The sequence below is a fragment of the Nanorana parkeri genome, unplaced genomic scaffold (genome assembly GCF_000935625.1).
Source record: "Nanorana parkeri isolate BGI_ZX_2015 unplaced genomic scaffold, ASM93562v1 scaffold640, whole genome shotgun sequence".
Taxonomy (NCBI): Eukaryota; Metazoa; Chordata; class Amphibia; order Anura; family Dicroglossidae; genus Nanorana; species Nanorana parkeri.
Genome location: NW_017306908.1, coordinates 722,037 through 738,424, shown reverse-complemented (window position 1 = coordinate 738,424; position 16,388 = coordinate 722,037). Strand labels below are relative to the sequence as shown.

At 39.4% G+C, this 16,388-nt stretch overlaps 1 protein-coding gene across 1 annotated transcript in view; it reads left to right on the top strand.

Moving 5' to 3' along the window:
* LRRIQ1 (leucine rich repeats and IQ motif containing 1) overlaps positions 1 to 16,388 on the top strand; it is a 122,059-nt gene that overhangs the window by 9,686 nt on the left and 95,985 nt on the right. The window contains exons 4-7 of the mRNA XM_018563201.1: positions 444 to 546; positions 1,601 to 1,833; positions 3,179 to 3,253; positions 3,829 to 5,019. Coding sequence (XP_018418703.1) covers positions 444 to 546; positions 1,601 to 1,833; positions 3,179 to 3,253; positions 3,829 to 5,019 — 1,602 coding nt within the window. The remainder of the gene's footprint in view (positions 1 to 443; positions 547 to 1,600; positions 1,834 to 3,178; positions 3,254 to 3,828; positions 5,020 to 16,388) is intronic.

The following is a 16,388-nucleotide window of genomic DNA, read 5'->3' as shown; positions in this document are numbered from 1 at the left end:
ATATATATATATTTTTATATATATTTATTTTTTACATAACATATGTGTTCTCAGCTAGAGATGGTTCTTTGATTTACTTTTCTGAAACCTATCCCTCTCCAATATGGATGAACTACCTCCATAGTAGCTCATGCAGCTTCTTATCAGCCGCAGCTGGCAAGTTATGCTAATTGGGGATCTTAGCACCCTAGCTCTTAGGAGCCATATCAATGTGTTCATAGTTCAACAATAATGAACAGTGCTTGCTTCAGTTATGGATAGGTCTGAGGTAGGCTGGTCTACAAATGCATTTGCTACTACAGGCACTGCATGTAAAGCCTTAGAGGTTTTCACTGCATTGCTTACTGACATCTTCTTCTGGTCTTCTGAGCTACACACACCTACACTTTATACAACTGTAACATTCTTTTATGATGGATTTTTTTTTTATTTATAATTGTTAGGTATTAGCTGACATAGAAGAAGACGACAAACTTGCTCCATCCAGCTCGGACATTGCAGAAAACACCAGTGGTCTTGCGTTAACAGAAGAAACTGTGAATTCAGGTAAATTACCAGTTTTACTGTGAACTATGATAAGTAAGGAAAAAGACTTGTTTGGACTAAAAGACACAAAGGACACATTTTCAAATGAAATTTACAAGGGTACTTATTCTTCCCTATTTATCCAAAATTAAAAAACTACCCATTGTTTAGTTTAAAATTCATGAAGAAAGTATACAGCATGCATCATAATCATGTTAAAGGATAGGTCTAGTGTTTTTGTAAATACTTATTAATTACACATTTTTCACCATATAAATATGACATATTGTATATTAATATTTCATACTTGCAGATGCAGCTCTAGTTCTAGGCTCCTTTTCACATTTACCAGGCCAGCCATTTTTGGTTTGCTGAAAAATTCTAGTTGTTTTCAGACCTTCATATTTAAAGCTGAACATCACACACAAAACTAAATGAGACCAGGTACTTGTTCCATTTCTCCCAGCTCGCTACAGGCTGGGCATACAGAGTTCAGAGAAACTGAAGGCAAACAACTTTTACTCTGCGAATTCTATGCAAGAATCAGCACTTCCTGTTTTAGACTGGCATATTATGCCCCTGCCTCTCAATTACCAACAATCTTGTCAGCATGTTGTGTGTGGTCCTATTGTTGGCCATTGGACTGCCTGTTAGGGCTGCACATTCCTGCTGCAAACCTGATTGCCAGTCCAAACGCCAACTGAAAGAGAGCACATGGCTGACAACGCTTGTGCTAAATGAGAAACAGTGGCTTAGTGTTGTCAGCCAGCCTGCAAAAGAAAGTATTTTTACTGGCAGGTTCTCCAGGTTAGAAACTTTACAATAGTGTCACAAAAAATTATTTGCTTAAGAAAATTTTTGCAGTTAGGCATGATGCCATAAATACTGAAAATTAGATTTAGGGTTTACATACATTTTAACACTTTAATGCACCTTTTGAATTTGTTTTTGTGGCATAGGTTTGTGATTAAAAAAAAAAGTGCATTCACTGAGTTTTGGGGCAGTTGCTGTGCTGCACTGTAATGTTACCAATAGCTATTTTCTTTTGTCTCTCACTGGAGATTTTGTTTCGTAGGAGATGGAAGCCTTGAGTCTATAAGCTTTTGTTATATCAAAGTGGAAGAAAGCTGTAGACAAAAACTGCAGCAGTGGGAAAAAGAGCAAGAGAAACATAATGAAATGAAAAGAGCTGCACTCATTGCTCAGAAGGCGGTCTTAGAAAACGAAATCCAAGAACAAGATGAAAAGAGAGAAAATTGGAAGATGGAATTTGCGAAAGAGCTTTTGAGGCTGAATGCCCTTCAAAAAGTAAAGACCGAGCTTAAAGCACTGCTTACTGTTGCATTGAAACAGACAAAATACATCTTTTTTACTCTTTGTAGTGTTTTCAAGAAATTTTAATAAATGCTTCTTCAAATGAAGCAAGTAGATCTGCACAATGATACCGATGCACTATTCCAGAAAAAATACCTTCACATCTAAATAGACTTGTCGTGCTAGACAAACTGGCTATTGAAAGAGCCACAATGAACAAAGTACAGTAGTCCATAGCAACCAATCCATTAAGAGCAGCCAGAATAATAAAAATGGTGGCTTATTAACTGCTCAGGGCTGCCTAATTGTCTTACATTGTCTTATTAAACAACTTTGCATGCAAACCCAAAACTAGGTTAATCTGTAAGTTTATTAGATTTCACTAGAAATGCTTCACAAAATAAAAGCCATTGATGTGTACATGCATTCAATTAACCACACCCCAGGTTGTGGAATCATAGAAGAGCCTTAATTGCTGTATTTATCATTATGCTGTTCTTGAATAAGATTCAGCCAATCTCCACCATTTCTATATACATTACAGACCAATGCAACTTACCACCATCCCTGTCATGTGGATATAAACTATTGTTGGTGTTGTCCCTGGACCTGTTCTCTTTTTTTTAATCAAAAGATGGTTAAAAATCAGAAATTGCTGTGCATATGGCCAGCATTAAAGGGAACCTGGCAGAATTCTAATAATATAAACTAACTTGCCTCTCATTACCATTAACTTTAGCTCCAAATTAGAGTTCTAGGCTGCTTAACAGCATCATATAAAAGAATGCTGATGCACCTAAGTTTGGACTCCCTGGACACACAGAAGTTGTATTTGTGTCAGATAAAGTTATATGCCCTTAGGGGTTAAAGTATAATTGTCCGTAAACTATTCCTTTTTACAGGTGGATGATCTGCAGTCTCCTGGTTCTTAAAATTATACTCTTTTAGCCCAGTGCAGAACAGGTCTTTGTGTGTATGATCATTTCCTGGCTGTCATACGGATCCCCTGGCTGAAATTTTAACTCCCTGACCCAAAACAGGCAAGCATGTCAAGATTTCTGACATTTCTGGATCTATACTTGTTCCAAGTCAGTCAGTAGTCAAGCAAGAGGGCTTAGAAGGAGTTTACCAATAACAGCTTTCATATTTCTCCTAGCAAACTTTTCTGTAATATAATTAGATTGTACTAGATGTTAAGTTTTGCTCTTCTCAGTTTTTAGATATTCTGAATGTATAGTCAACTTGATGACATTGCCAAAGAAGCAATATTGCAACTAATGTTTTGATATTTGACTGCTTCAGTATTCTAAAATGCACATTTAAATATTATGTTTTTAAGGAGCAACAGGAGAAACTGGATGCAGATTTAAAAATAAAGAATGATACAGTGGCAGGAGATCTAAGAAACCACCAGGTAAACAATATATAAATAAGAAAGATGAAGACATGTATGCTGGATGTGCCAAGAAGATAAGCACTCACTCTAGCTTTCAACTATACTCAACCCAGAATGCTTGCTGGAGAATTTAATACATTAAGCCCAATTCACAAAGCTAACACACCAGGAAAAGGATACTAATTTTCCAAAAAAATTATAGCTATTTTTAGTTCAATGAGATTTGCAAATTGAAGTCACGTGGCTTGAAATAAAGATTATTATTATTATCCTTGTGTCATCCTTCATGAACTGAGACTGTTGCATTAAAACAGAACCACAGAGCATTTCAATGTGATGTAATATTGCCCAGTTGTGAGCCATTGTCCTCCAATATCCTGAATTAATATAAACTTACTGGCCAGTGTTTCATGTAGTATTATTTGTGACATCAGTATGTGATCTATTGATGTCTACTAAAACAAAAACGTGGATGGATAGATAGATAGATCAATGGATAGATAGGTAGATCAATGGATAGATAGGTAGATCAATGGATAGATAGGTTGAACTACTAGTTTGTGATTCTTTTTTCCTTTTGTGCATGTTTTTAGAACCTTATTAAGGAAATGGAAGCAGAGTTGGTAAAAGAGCAAAACATATTTAAGGAACAGAAAGCCAGAGCAAGAAAATATCTGGAGGAACTGCACAATAAATCAGCTGTTAAAATCCAGACAGCCTTTAGAGCACATCGAATCTATAAAATGTATGCACCTGTTCTAAGGCAGAAAAAGGAGGAGTTGAAAAGAAAAAAAGAAATGCAGGAGAAAATGGATCAGGAAAGGAAAGAGTTTGAAGAAAAAGTAAAGCTGAAACTTGAGGAAAAGAAACGGAGAGATGAAGAGAAAAGACTCAATGAGGAGATTGCGAAAAAGAAACTGGAAGAAGCCAAGAGACTGGAACATTTGGAACAGGAGAGGAGGCAGCAGACATATGAGAAAAAGAAAGAAGAAGAAAAACAGAGACTGGAAAAAGCAAAGATCCTAAAACTGGAGGCAAAAAAGAAATCGGAAACTATAGTTAGCACAGATACTTTCAACAATGAACATCTCGGAAAAATAAAGAATAAACATAGCAATCCTTGTCTGCAAGTAATTGAGAAAACAGTGGAAGATTCTTGTAAGGATGGAACGAAACAAGCAAAACACAGTGAAATGGTTAAAAAGCCCATGGAAGAGATTTATGAAGAAAAAACATTAGCAAAGCAATGTAAGGTGCAGCAACAAGTAAATATTGATGGATGTGCAATAAATATAGAAACACTGACTGATTTGGAACCAGAAAAAGAGCCCAAAGAAATTAGTAATAATTACTTAATTAGCACTGAAAACAGTTCTTTAGCACCTAACAGAGAGTCCAAAGAGAAACAGGACAAAGGAGCATGTGACATGCCTTCTCTTACACCCAAGACACAAACACCTTTACTAAAGGAGACTGTTGATGTCGCATGCAGTGAAACAGCACATGGTAGTCAAGATAGAGAAAAGAACACAGGCAGTGACCTTCAAAACAAGTCCCCAGCTTTACCTATGAATTCAAGATCTCTTGTCCTACCAGATCATATTGAAGAGAGGCGGTTAACATGGATGAAATCTTGTAAGCCATGGTCCACAGTTTTAAGAGAAAATCGACTTAATAGTGTCGTTAGAAAGACAAGGCAAAGGAAAAGGTCGGCAGCAAAAACATTTCCTCCCATAAATACAGCTCTTATCCTGAAAAATGGTCCATGGAACAACCTGCAACAGGTAAGACTTTTCACATGTTTTCAAAGTCAATCTGTAGTTAAAGCGGACCTTCACCCATTTAAACAACTTCCTCTCACTTGCCTCCTCCCTCTCCCCTCTTATACATTTGCAATGAAAATATATTTTTTAAAACCGTAAATACCATTTTTTTTATGCTTACTTCCTTAATCCTCACCGAGGCGAGGATGACATATCTGGCCCCCATTGCCTCCTGGGATGTTCACAGGTGCCTAAAGGAGGCCTGCAACACATCCGTGCATGTGCAGCAAGGTGGCAGTGTAGTGGGGGATCAGCGGATCACAGCAGAACAAAATGCTATTTGAGCTTAACCTTATGCAGAAGGCAGGCGGGGTGAAAAGAAAATGAACCCAGTGGAGACGGGTTGAAGTTCCTCTTTAAGACAAATTATTGAAACTAATAGTATACCTGTAGAAAATGCACCTTAATGTGCAAGAACATTTATTATTATGGGAAATTCTATTTATATGTTTTAATCCGCTTAGTATGAAATATCGCATGCTTGCAGCCAGCAGGTGGAAAGATCTAGATTACAGCTTTAGCTGTTCCCTAGGGTAAGTTACTGCTATGTTTTGAATAGCCTTTGCTCTGCTTTAACCTAAATAGCAGGAGACCAGATTATATCTGTATCAGACACAAACAGCTGAATTGCCCCTGTATCTATCTTAATAGATATGAAGTTCTCTACATGAATCAACAAAATGAGTATCATGGATATAAACCTATATTTAAATATATTTGTAATTAAAGGCTTTTTTTAATTAAAAGAAAAATTTTACTTCACGTAAGGCCAAACTTTTTTGGTAGAGAAGGGAATGGTTAAGACCCCTATCAGGATTTTTGTATGCTTTTGGGAAGATGTTTCTTCATTTCCTGTTTTGCAACCAGAAGTAAGAGGAAATCTATGCAAGGTGAGCATAAATCCCCTCTTATAACAGTTGACACAGGAACAAGTATTTTCATTGGAAGATTTTCCCTTACCTCCTTTTCTGTGACAACTGTAAAATTTTGATTTTTCCCATCACTTTCTGTCCTGGAGGCAATGGTCATCAGACTAGAGAGACATGAATCCCTATAGAATCTCCCTAGACAGCCAGCAAAACTTGACAGGGGATTTAGCACCTCCTCACTTTGATGACTGTTACATAAAGTCGACCATCATCAATAAATCTTGGCAGATTGTTGTAATGACACAGTAAAGGGTTTGTTTAAATGACAGGTATGTCTTACTGAACATTATAGTTAACTGTCTGCCAAATTTTTAGCATGATGTCCATTTTCTTCCATCATAGTGCTCAGAAAATGATTAATTCATGGCCAGACAGTTAGCTGTTGGATGCTATGTTGTATCTTGGTGCAAAACTGAAATTCTCGCAGGCTGAACTGTGGAGTTGCATACATATATGAGTGTACAAGTACCATCAGTGGTCCAAACTCAACTGGTAAGGCAGTATAAACATTGCCTTAGTTTGAACAAATTGTATTCCAGCAAAAATCAAAGAGACATGGAGCAGCATACCAATTATCTAAAGTAACATGCTTCTGCTTAGAATATGATGATTTATGGGTATATGTTTGAACTGGTTTTTTTTTTTTTTTTTTACTGTCCATAAGCAATATTTATTTTTTTGTCTATTGAGGGACTCCTTAAAGTGTATTTCCACTTTCACAGCCAAATTGGGATTACACCTATTTTATGTTTATTACATATTCACAGTGCATATGCTAAAAAAAAATACTTATTTCAGTTTAAATTGCTTTTACTTGGGTTAGGGTTTTAAGGGTTAAAATGTATTCTTGTTTCTATGTCTTTCATATGTTAGGACGGGTTGTGATAGGTGAGGGGTCTGAGCTAACCCATCGTATGTTGATGAAGCTTATCAGATAAACACAATTCTCACATGTCAGTCTCAAGCCTTTCCATTAGGACAGACCACTGTGCAAGAGCTAAGAAAAACCTGGAATCCTCCATCTTGCCTGATTTAACAAAACATCTGAAAGGTACAAAATATTTTTTTAAAGTTGTTTTTCAGTATGCTGTGTGAATAGGAACGCATAAGTAACATATAGAGGGGTTTTCTCAAATTTGACTGAAAAAGTGGAAATACACTTTAAGCTGATCCGTAAATTGGCAGATGGTCTCTATATCCGGAGGAATTCCAGGAGATGTGTGCATTGTGGGATCCTGGATGTGTATTTTCTAGCTTCTGAGTTCAATAAAAAGCTGTACAGATTTGTCTCCAGGACACAGAATGCACCAGATGTTCGGGTGGTGCTGTGGTATCATTACTCCCTGACTGATGCCTTATCAAATGTGAAAAAACTTATTTTCACTGGTGTAGGTCTGTAGGGGTTTCCCCCCATGTGCCTTTTTGCTGGGCCATGTGCTTTCTTTCGTTTGGATGGGGGATCATCAAAGGTCAAATATCTGCCCTGTCAGTTTTGTTTTGTTTTAACATCCTCTAATAATTCACTGATTTGTACTTTCATTTATAGGGGTTACACACTTTGCTTTCCCGTTAGGCCCACCCTCCAACTGTGGGCTTTAAAATGTGTATTACTAGATCCTATTTGGTACATTTCCTTGATATTGTTATCCCGTATGGTAGCCTTTCTTGAGGCCATAACTTTGGCCAGAAAGGTTTCTGAGTTATTTACATTGTCCTATAGGGAGCCCCATTGTTTGAGTAACAGTGACCTCCTTTTACCCAAAGCAGTCTCTGCTTTTCATCCTTATGAGGATATCATGTTGTCTTCCCTGTGCCTGACACTGGTTCATCCCATGGAGATCTTCTTTTTATTGGCTGGATGAGATGAGGGCCGTCAGAGTTTACTCTTTAGCCATTGCTTATTTTAGGCAGAAATATTCCTTGTTGTCATTCTAGAAGGTCCTAAAAGATGTTCTCTGGCTTCCAGATCCACTATTTCAAAGTGGATTTGAAAAGTTGAGTAGGCCTTTGAGTTGAAATAAAAAGCCTCCTTTCTCCTATAAAGCCCACTCCACTAGGGCAGTAAGGGTTTTTGGGCATTTTGTTACCAGGTCTCTATATCTCAGATTTCTAAGAGTGCGACCTGGTCTTCTGTACTTACTTTTCTAAGTTGTACAAGGTCGATATATCTGCCTCTGTAGGTGTTAGTTTCAGTCAAAAGGTTCTGCAAGCTGCTCTTGATTTTTCTTTTTGTTTTGAACCTTTTTTATTGGGTTGGTTACTTGTGGTGTTTAGGTGTCCCTGTTTCTCAGTTTGGACTGGATTTGGACATCCTTAGTTTTTTTTTACTATGAAGCTGTGTGTCTCAATGGACAATAGAGAAAATAGGTGTTATGTACTCACCATAGAATTATTTTCTCGGAGTCCACTGAGGGACATAACTCCCTCCCATCATTCTCTATTTGGATGGCTTCTACAATTGAGCAGGCGTCAGCTGGGAGGGGCTATACCCTTAAAGGGGAATGTCTTCAGTTTTTCATCAGCCTAGTGTCCTTTGCTCCTGTAGGCTGCAGTATACCCTATATTTCTTACTATCAGGCTGTGTCCCTCATTGGACTCCGGGGAAGCGGTTTTACGGGAAATACAAAAATGTTCCTGTCACTTGAGGGACACGGAAAGTGTTTAACATTCAGGTTTTCCTGCTGCCTACAGGAGGATTGGACACTGGAAAACAAAAAGCTGTAGACCAGCCCTGGATAACCCCTTCCATTACCAGGTGCCTCCGTTTTTTTCTAGTGTCCTAGGATGATCTTTTCTACAGCTCTGCTGTGTGAACACAAAACTGTTTATTTGCTAGCACCTATTTTTTCTTCAATAAAAACTCTTCTCTACTGTACATAATTGCTGGATCCTTCCCTCCCAAATTGCAGATTTTCATTGCAGTCATCCTCAGCCTGGGCTTTGAAGTAATGTGTCCAAACCTCGCTGGACTGTTGTTGTGGAGATAGCCTGGAACTGACCTTTGCACCATGGGCTTCACATAGGGTGCTTTCCAGACTGTGTTCTGGTAAAAGTTAGCTGCAGAGTGCTTTCCAGCTCCAGACCTGTTAGAGTTGACTTTGCGCTTGTCCCGTCTCTGAAAACTCACTGCAACCAGCTGTCAGGGTTTTGTAAGTACCTGAGGCCTTGCCCTGAGCCTAAATTTTACTTTACCTACACTGGGTTGCAACATGTCTGATTCTAGACACGGGGGGCGACAGTCTGTCTGTACAGGATGTTCACATTCTACTAATGGTTCTGGGGCTGCTTGTAGCACACCTTTTGGCGCTGCTGATGTATGCGGCCTAGAATGGTGTTATTATCTAATCTTAGAGTCTTTTTTATCTTGGAAGTCCTCCTTGGCTTTGTCAGTTGTGGCTAGGCCCTCTCCTCTTTTATTGAGGTTTTTTTATCATGGTCATGCAAGGTTTCATGACCCAAATAAGCCAGTTATTTGCTGACACTGATCGCAGGAGCCTTGAGTGTGCTCTGGCTCCCTCTCCTAAAGATTCTGTATCTGATTTGCCTCCTGCCCTAGTGGTTTCAGAGTCGTTGGCTGCAGAGACTCTCTGATTCTGAATCTCTGCAGTACTTGACTGATGAGCTTGCCCTTGAGTAGTTGCAATCTATTGCTATTTCTCCCAAATTTGGCTTTTATTGATGCAGCATGCAACATGATGACTGTAAGCGCTTGGGGAATACTTTGCTGGGCAATGGATATTTGTTTGACCTGGACTCATTATTGAGAAAACTGGCGGTTTAATACTACATTAATGACATCACCGGAACCTAGGCAAGCAAAAGTGGCTGGAAGCCAGTGTCTGCAGAAAATATTTTGTATATTTCTACGTTGACTAAAAAATAAATAGATTTTTTTTAAAGTGACCATAATTAGGGATGAACATTACCTTTCTTACAGCAGCATGTAAACAAAGGGTCAGGATGCTTGCTGACGTAATTCACCTATAATTTTTCATGCTCGGGAAGGGCTCCTACCGGGTTCAGAGGAGCTTAGTTTCGGATCAGGTTTGGTCTGAACTTGAAATCATCCCTTACTGTAATAAATAAAGAGAATATTTACAAAAACCATTGTACATTCCCTTTAATGTTCCAATTTATTATCCAAGTACAGTGCAGTGTCTGGAGCACCAGATTCATATATCTTTCTTCAGAACTGTCAAATTTAGGGAAAAAACACACCAAAGCCAGCTAATTCTACACTGCTGATTACTTGGCAGCAACAACCATAAAATCCATTACTGCAGCGTCTCAGTCTGATCTACAGCATTATGCTCTTATATCACATGCAACTTACCACAGGCTTTCTAAATGGAATTATTCACAATATTAATATCTTCCTGATTTTTGTAAAGATAAATGTCAGGTTAAGTATGAGACCTATTTTGATGAGAGTAGGTACTTGAATACAGACTTTTAATTTTAAATCTTCCAAGAAATTTTGATTAACTGGCAAGATAAAATGCACACCCAGTACTTTGATTGTATCACTTATAATTTTATATTTAGTGTATTCCAAGAAATGCAAGATGCAAGCAAACCTACTTTTTCATAAAACTTTTATTTCACAATGTCACAGAGATTGAATTGTTTACTTTAATCATGCAGCCTTTGATGTTAGCAGAAGATAATTGACCACCTCTTCTACAAGTCATCAGATGAAATGCATGCCAAGGCTGAAGATGAAACATATGCCAACGGTGTATCTTAAATAACCTCAAACCACTATCTTGGCACTTTTAAAATGCTACATTCTGCCTTTTTCATTATAACCAGAGTTCCCTGGTTATATCATAAACACCTTTTGTTATGTGTCTTTTTCCTGAAATGTATTCTACATATGGTTCTAAAGTTAACCTAGTCTTTTGCTTATTGGCAAAGTAACAGGTTCACATAAAGCAGATCTAAACCCAATCAGTAAATTCTCATATAAGCTTTAGAATGTTAATGTATTTTCAATAGTTTTCTTTTTAGTCTTTTTAAAGGAAGGTCAAGAACTTTCTGTTTTAGGGTGACAATTTTCTTCCACTTGTGCTCTTGTGTTGTCTTCCAATAGACACTACAAGTGGCTGTGCCAACACACAGTATGGTCCACTGTTGTCACCACAGGAAGCTGGTCCAGAGCAGTGATTTGCATACGATGTTGGAACGCATGCATGTAGTCAGGAAGTTACTGAAAGAAGCTAAAAACGGTCAGCAGAACAGAGATATAAGAAAGGGTAAAAAAAAAACATAAAAACTGTATTTTATGAAAAAATGGCAATTATGTATGATACAAATTGCATTAAAAAATGAAAAGTCATTCAGGCAAGGCTATTTGGGATTAATAAATAACAAATATTCTGACTCACCTCCATGCCTCAGCATCCATTGGACACTGTTGCTGTCCCATGCTGGCTCTAATGCCAAGAGCTGACAGATCGCAGTCTGCTTGCAGCGGAAAACAGTGTCAGTCACTGAACCCCGCTCTGCTCCTCTAACACTCATTGGGGCAACAGCCTGGGCAGGGTGCAGCTGACTCCAGCTCTCAGCCACAACCTGAAAGCTGGAGTCAGCCGTCAATCAAGCAGCCGGATGGATCCCAACAATATTGTCAGGATCCACCCTGACTGTGGCATGGCTCTGCCCTGTTAACTGATAGCAGGTTACAGACTATTATTTGACTCTTTCGTGACCCAAAAGAGAAGAATAGCCAAAAAAAGATTTGGCAATACTTTTTGTTCGCTCCCCCGCTGCTCTGTTTCCCCATGAGGAACTTGCCTGGTACAGCTGAGTATGGAAAGCATGTGACTTTCACCTTTCCTCCCAAGATTCAACCATGGATGCCAGGCATCATCACCGTAGCGTAGGATGAGTAGAGAGTCCTTAACTCTGTGTATGTCATGTAACCTCCAAGAGTACATACGGCTTCTTCTCCATACTACCTCAGATGGATGATATGACAGGGAAGCATAAGGAAAGCACAGTGAGGTATGAAATATTATAGTGGATCTATAGCTTTGCTATACGATAAAGTACGGGTTAATTTAAAATTGTGTCTATACCCAAAACGTTTTTTCTTAAAGGAGAACTATGAGATGAGTGATTTCCACTCACCTCATAGTTCTAGCCGACCTGTGACAATGAGACTGTCACAGGTCGGCTCAGTAGATCGGGAGGTGAGCGAACACATACCAGGTTCGCTCACCTCTCGATCCTGCCACGGTTCTCTGCTGTGACAGGGGGAGGGCTGGATTCCCCTCTCCCCGCTCCGATCTGCCAGCGCTGACTGGTGGAATGGACGGGGGAGGGGGCGGGTACAGCTGGCTCTGCCTCTAGATAGGCAGAGCCAGCTGTCACTCACGCAGCTGGGCGGATCCCGTCATCTACGTCAGGATCCGCTCCGGCGTCTCAGTATACTGCGAGCTGTAGCTCGCGGTATACTGAGCTTAGGGTAACGGGAGGACGTTAGTTTGTGTCCTCCCGTTACCCTAAGGAGAACTATGGGGAAAAACACTGACCCCATAGTTCTCCTTTAATTTGATATATTGGGGAAAGTTTAGACCGCTTGTTGGGTTTTACTGCTATCTGGGGTTCTGTTGGAGAGATTTCCCCTCACTTTCTGTTCTGGGGACATTTTACCAGACAGAAAGTGAGGGATAATATGCAACAGGAAAACAGACCACATTGAAAAGCTAAAAATACAAAAGGTAAAGGTTTTTGTTCTTGAAAGAAACTGTACCTCAAAACATTTGTGTAACATCCTTACAAACGTACCTAATAATACAATAGAGCGACTCTGCTTCACAATACAATCTTACAGGGGATATTTTATCATCTTTAAAACAATAAAAGCTGGCAGGGGTTCCAGCCTTTCCCTACGTAATTTAAAAAAAAGCATTTTTACTTCTGTCTTTGTTGCTGTTGGAGAGATTTCTTAATTTTCTGTCTAGTAAAAATTGTGTCTTCTACCAGTCATCAGATGAAACACATGCCAAGGCTGGCTTTATTTCAAGTCAGTAATGTGTCTTAAGCAGTCTCAAACCGCGTTCTTGGCATTTACAATATAAAATGCTACATTCTGCCTTTTCTATTGTAATCAGAGTTCTCTGGTTTTGTTATGTGACTTTATCCAGAAAATGTATTGTACATATGATAATAAAGTGAACCTGGACTTTGCTTATCGGCTATAATGTAGATCTAAACCCAATCAGTAAATTCTCATATAAACTAAGGGGGTTATTCACTAAGCTGTCGAAGGCAGCCGAATTAATAACCAAAGTGAAGTGAGCCAAAGCCTGTTCGGCTATTCACTGCAGCCCTGTACAGCTATTTTTAGCTGTACATCGGCTGCATTCAACTTGCTTAAAAAAAATAATGCGTGGGGTTACCCTACAAATTCATACCAGACCCTTCAGGTCTGGTAGGTATTTTAAGAGGGACCCCCAACACCCAAAAAAAGGGAAAAATAAAGTGGGCACTCCATAAAATTCCAAACCAGACCCTTAATCTGAGCTGTGGCCTAGCAGGGCAGGAAAGGGGGGGAGAAGGAAGTGCCCCCTCCTCCCTGCACCATACCAGGCCACATTTCATGAAGGGGGATCTCTAGGTGCTGCCCCCCCCCCCCATTGTGAATGAGTAAGTGGTAGTTGTTACCCCTATTCATTCACCAAAAAGTAAATAAACATATCAGTACTTGATAAAATCCTTTATTGAACAAAAAAAGTCCTTTATTTTAAAATATATATATAAGCATGTAAACAAATGGGCGTCGTGAGTCCCATGACGTCACATGACTCGCGACACCCATTTGTTCCATGTATGGCTGTGCTGAGCCGAAGCATGTGCATTCGGCTCGTCTGTTTACATCGGCTGCTGTACGGACTATTGTGAATAGCGCGTACAGCAGCCCTTCGGTTTGGCTGAACCGAAGGCTTCCTGCAGCCAAAGCGTGCTAAAGGATTATCCCAAAAGGTTCGGCTAAATCCGTCGGCTCTTAATTGGATAACCCCCTAAGTTTTTTTTAGTCTTTTTAAATAATCATGAAAATAATACCTGCTTATGCTGCCATGAAGGGCAACAACTGCCTCCTATTTGTGCTACTGTGTTGTCATCCTGTTTTCCAATGGAGACCACTAGTGGCTGTGTCAACAATGGTATGGTCCACTGTTGTCACCATTAGGAAGCTGGTCCTTCACAGTTGTAAATTTGAGTTTACTAGTGGCCATGCATATAGATGTCAAATACTGCAGTTTGAGACCAATGTACTGTGCAAATTTAACAGAACATTCTCCATTTCATTGAGAAAACCAGTGTTATTATATGTATACGTTGATGTCAGTAGACATTTAGAGCCCTTCCACATGGAGTTTGCAATCGGGTCCCCGACTCTGGCCAAGTCCGGAAAAACAAATGGATCAGAGTTCAGTTTCACTGGACCTAATCGTGCCGGTTTAAGGGTAATCTGATGTAGTTAGATGTAAAGGAACTTGTGTCCGATTCCCCATAGACCAACATTGGTCGCAAGATGGAGGAAAAATACGGATGGACACGAATGTCACAACAGTGACATCCTTTCTGATCAGCAGGGGATCTGTGTATGGATCCCCTCCTGATTAGACTATGTGAAAGAGGCCTTAGGCACACCTACTGATCTGTTATCTTTCCAAAACAAAGCCTTTTGTGATGCCATGGGTCATAGTTTGCAACAGTTCCTGATATTTTTCGGTCATGGATTTTCTTCATTGCATGCAGCATATGCATGTGGTTAGTTAGTACTAAGCATGTACATTGTGTTTCTCCTCATTCTAAACTCATTTCCAAACAACTCTATGTGTGTGTTGTATTTATTATACATTACATTTGGTTAGATGAAATGGTAAATGTTTACTGATTTTAGTCTGAAAATAATTAAAAAAAGAGTGTATCCAGAACATGTTTTTGTACTTTGTTCTATGATTTAGAAAGCACAGGAAATTGGAAGTTTTGTGGGTTTGCAGCGAGTAATATCCTTAGTGCTTATAATTTAGCAACATGATATATTAAAAACACATATGGAGACACATTGTAAAAGTACCAATTGCCACTTTTGCTGTTGTTCAGATGAATCTGCCAAATTGTTTCCAGTTGCCTGCACTGTGCCCTTATTGTGCTATGTGTGCTGCAGTGGAAATTATTTTTTACCTTCAATATAGGCTCTCAGCACCACAGAGCAGAGTGATGGGTGTAATTACATCAGTATTTAGGTGTTTCACTTGTACATCTTTATCCAACTATAATATTTCCAGCTATAACTCTGAATTGTCACCAGACTGGTGTTTCACATAAAGTAATCTTGATGTTAGAGGATTGTCAGCTGATCTAGCTGTTTTCAGCCAGTTTGAGTAATGATCACATCTGCGGGTACATTGTGATTTTAGCCGTCATCCCAGCTGATAGATGTAGTGAAGGTGATTGTCTAGTTTGCAGTTGTGTCTCTTTGACATCTTAAATAGCTTAAGTCTAACCAAAAGACATCTTTCTGAGACTTCAGCTAATAAAGTGACACTAAATTCAGGAATTAAATGTTAAAAATGCTTTCAAGTACCCTAACTATTAGCAAAAATGTATTTTATTTGTGCATCACTCAGCTGTAGATCCTCAAATCATGTCTGAATTGGTGCTGACATGGTCCTTCCTTCTGGAGGGTGGCTACTTTTGTTACCCATGGTCCCTGTGTGTGTTGTAAAGTTCCCACCGCCCTAAGCTCACTCCTGTGATGGACTACAATCTCATGTTTAGTTTACTAACTTGTATTCAGATTATAGCCCATCACAAGAACGAGCTTGGAGTAGTGGCTACTTCATAACACACACAGGGACCATGGGGAACAAAAGTAGCTACCCTCTTGAAGGAAGGACAGTGTGTAATACACCAGGCCCGGTTAGTCTAGAAATGCATGGATCGCAGCTTCTGATAAGGCTCGGTAGGGATGGTAGAATCAGCCAATTGGTAAGGGGTCCGTTACACCAGTAGTGTATGTGCGCAGGGAGATGTCTTGCATATAACTAGGGGAGTTCAGTAGAGGTAGTTCAAATGAGACAACTTATTGTAGGAGATAATATTTGCAGTTCAATAAGGCAGCTGATATAGGAGCTAGCAATGGCAGTTCAATAGAGCAGCTGATGTGGTAGATAGCAGTTGCAGTTCAATAAGGCAGCTGGCATAAGAGATAGCATTTGCAGTTCAATAGAGCAGCTGATATAGGAGATAGCAATTGCAGTTAGTAAGGCAGCTGATCATAAGAAGTAGTACATGCAGTTAGTATATAACGGTCCTCTAGTGCCACCGAGTGGATCTCAGTAGCGTAGCAAGCAGAGACGTTCCTCAGCTGGGGGAAGTGTAGGC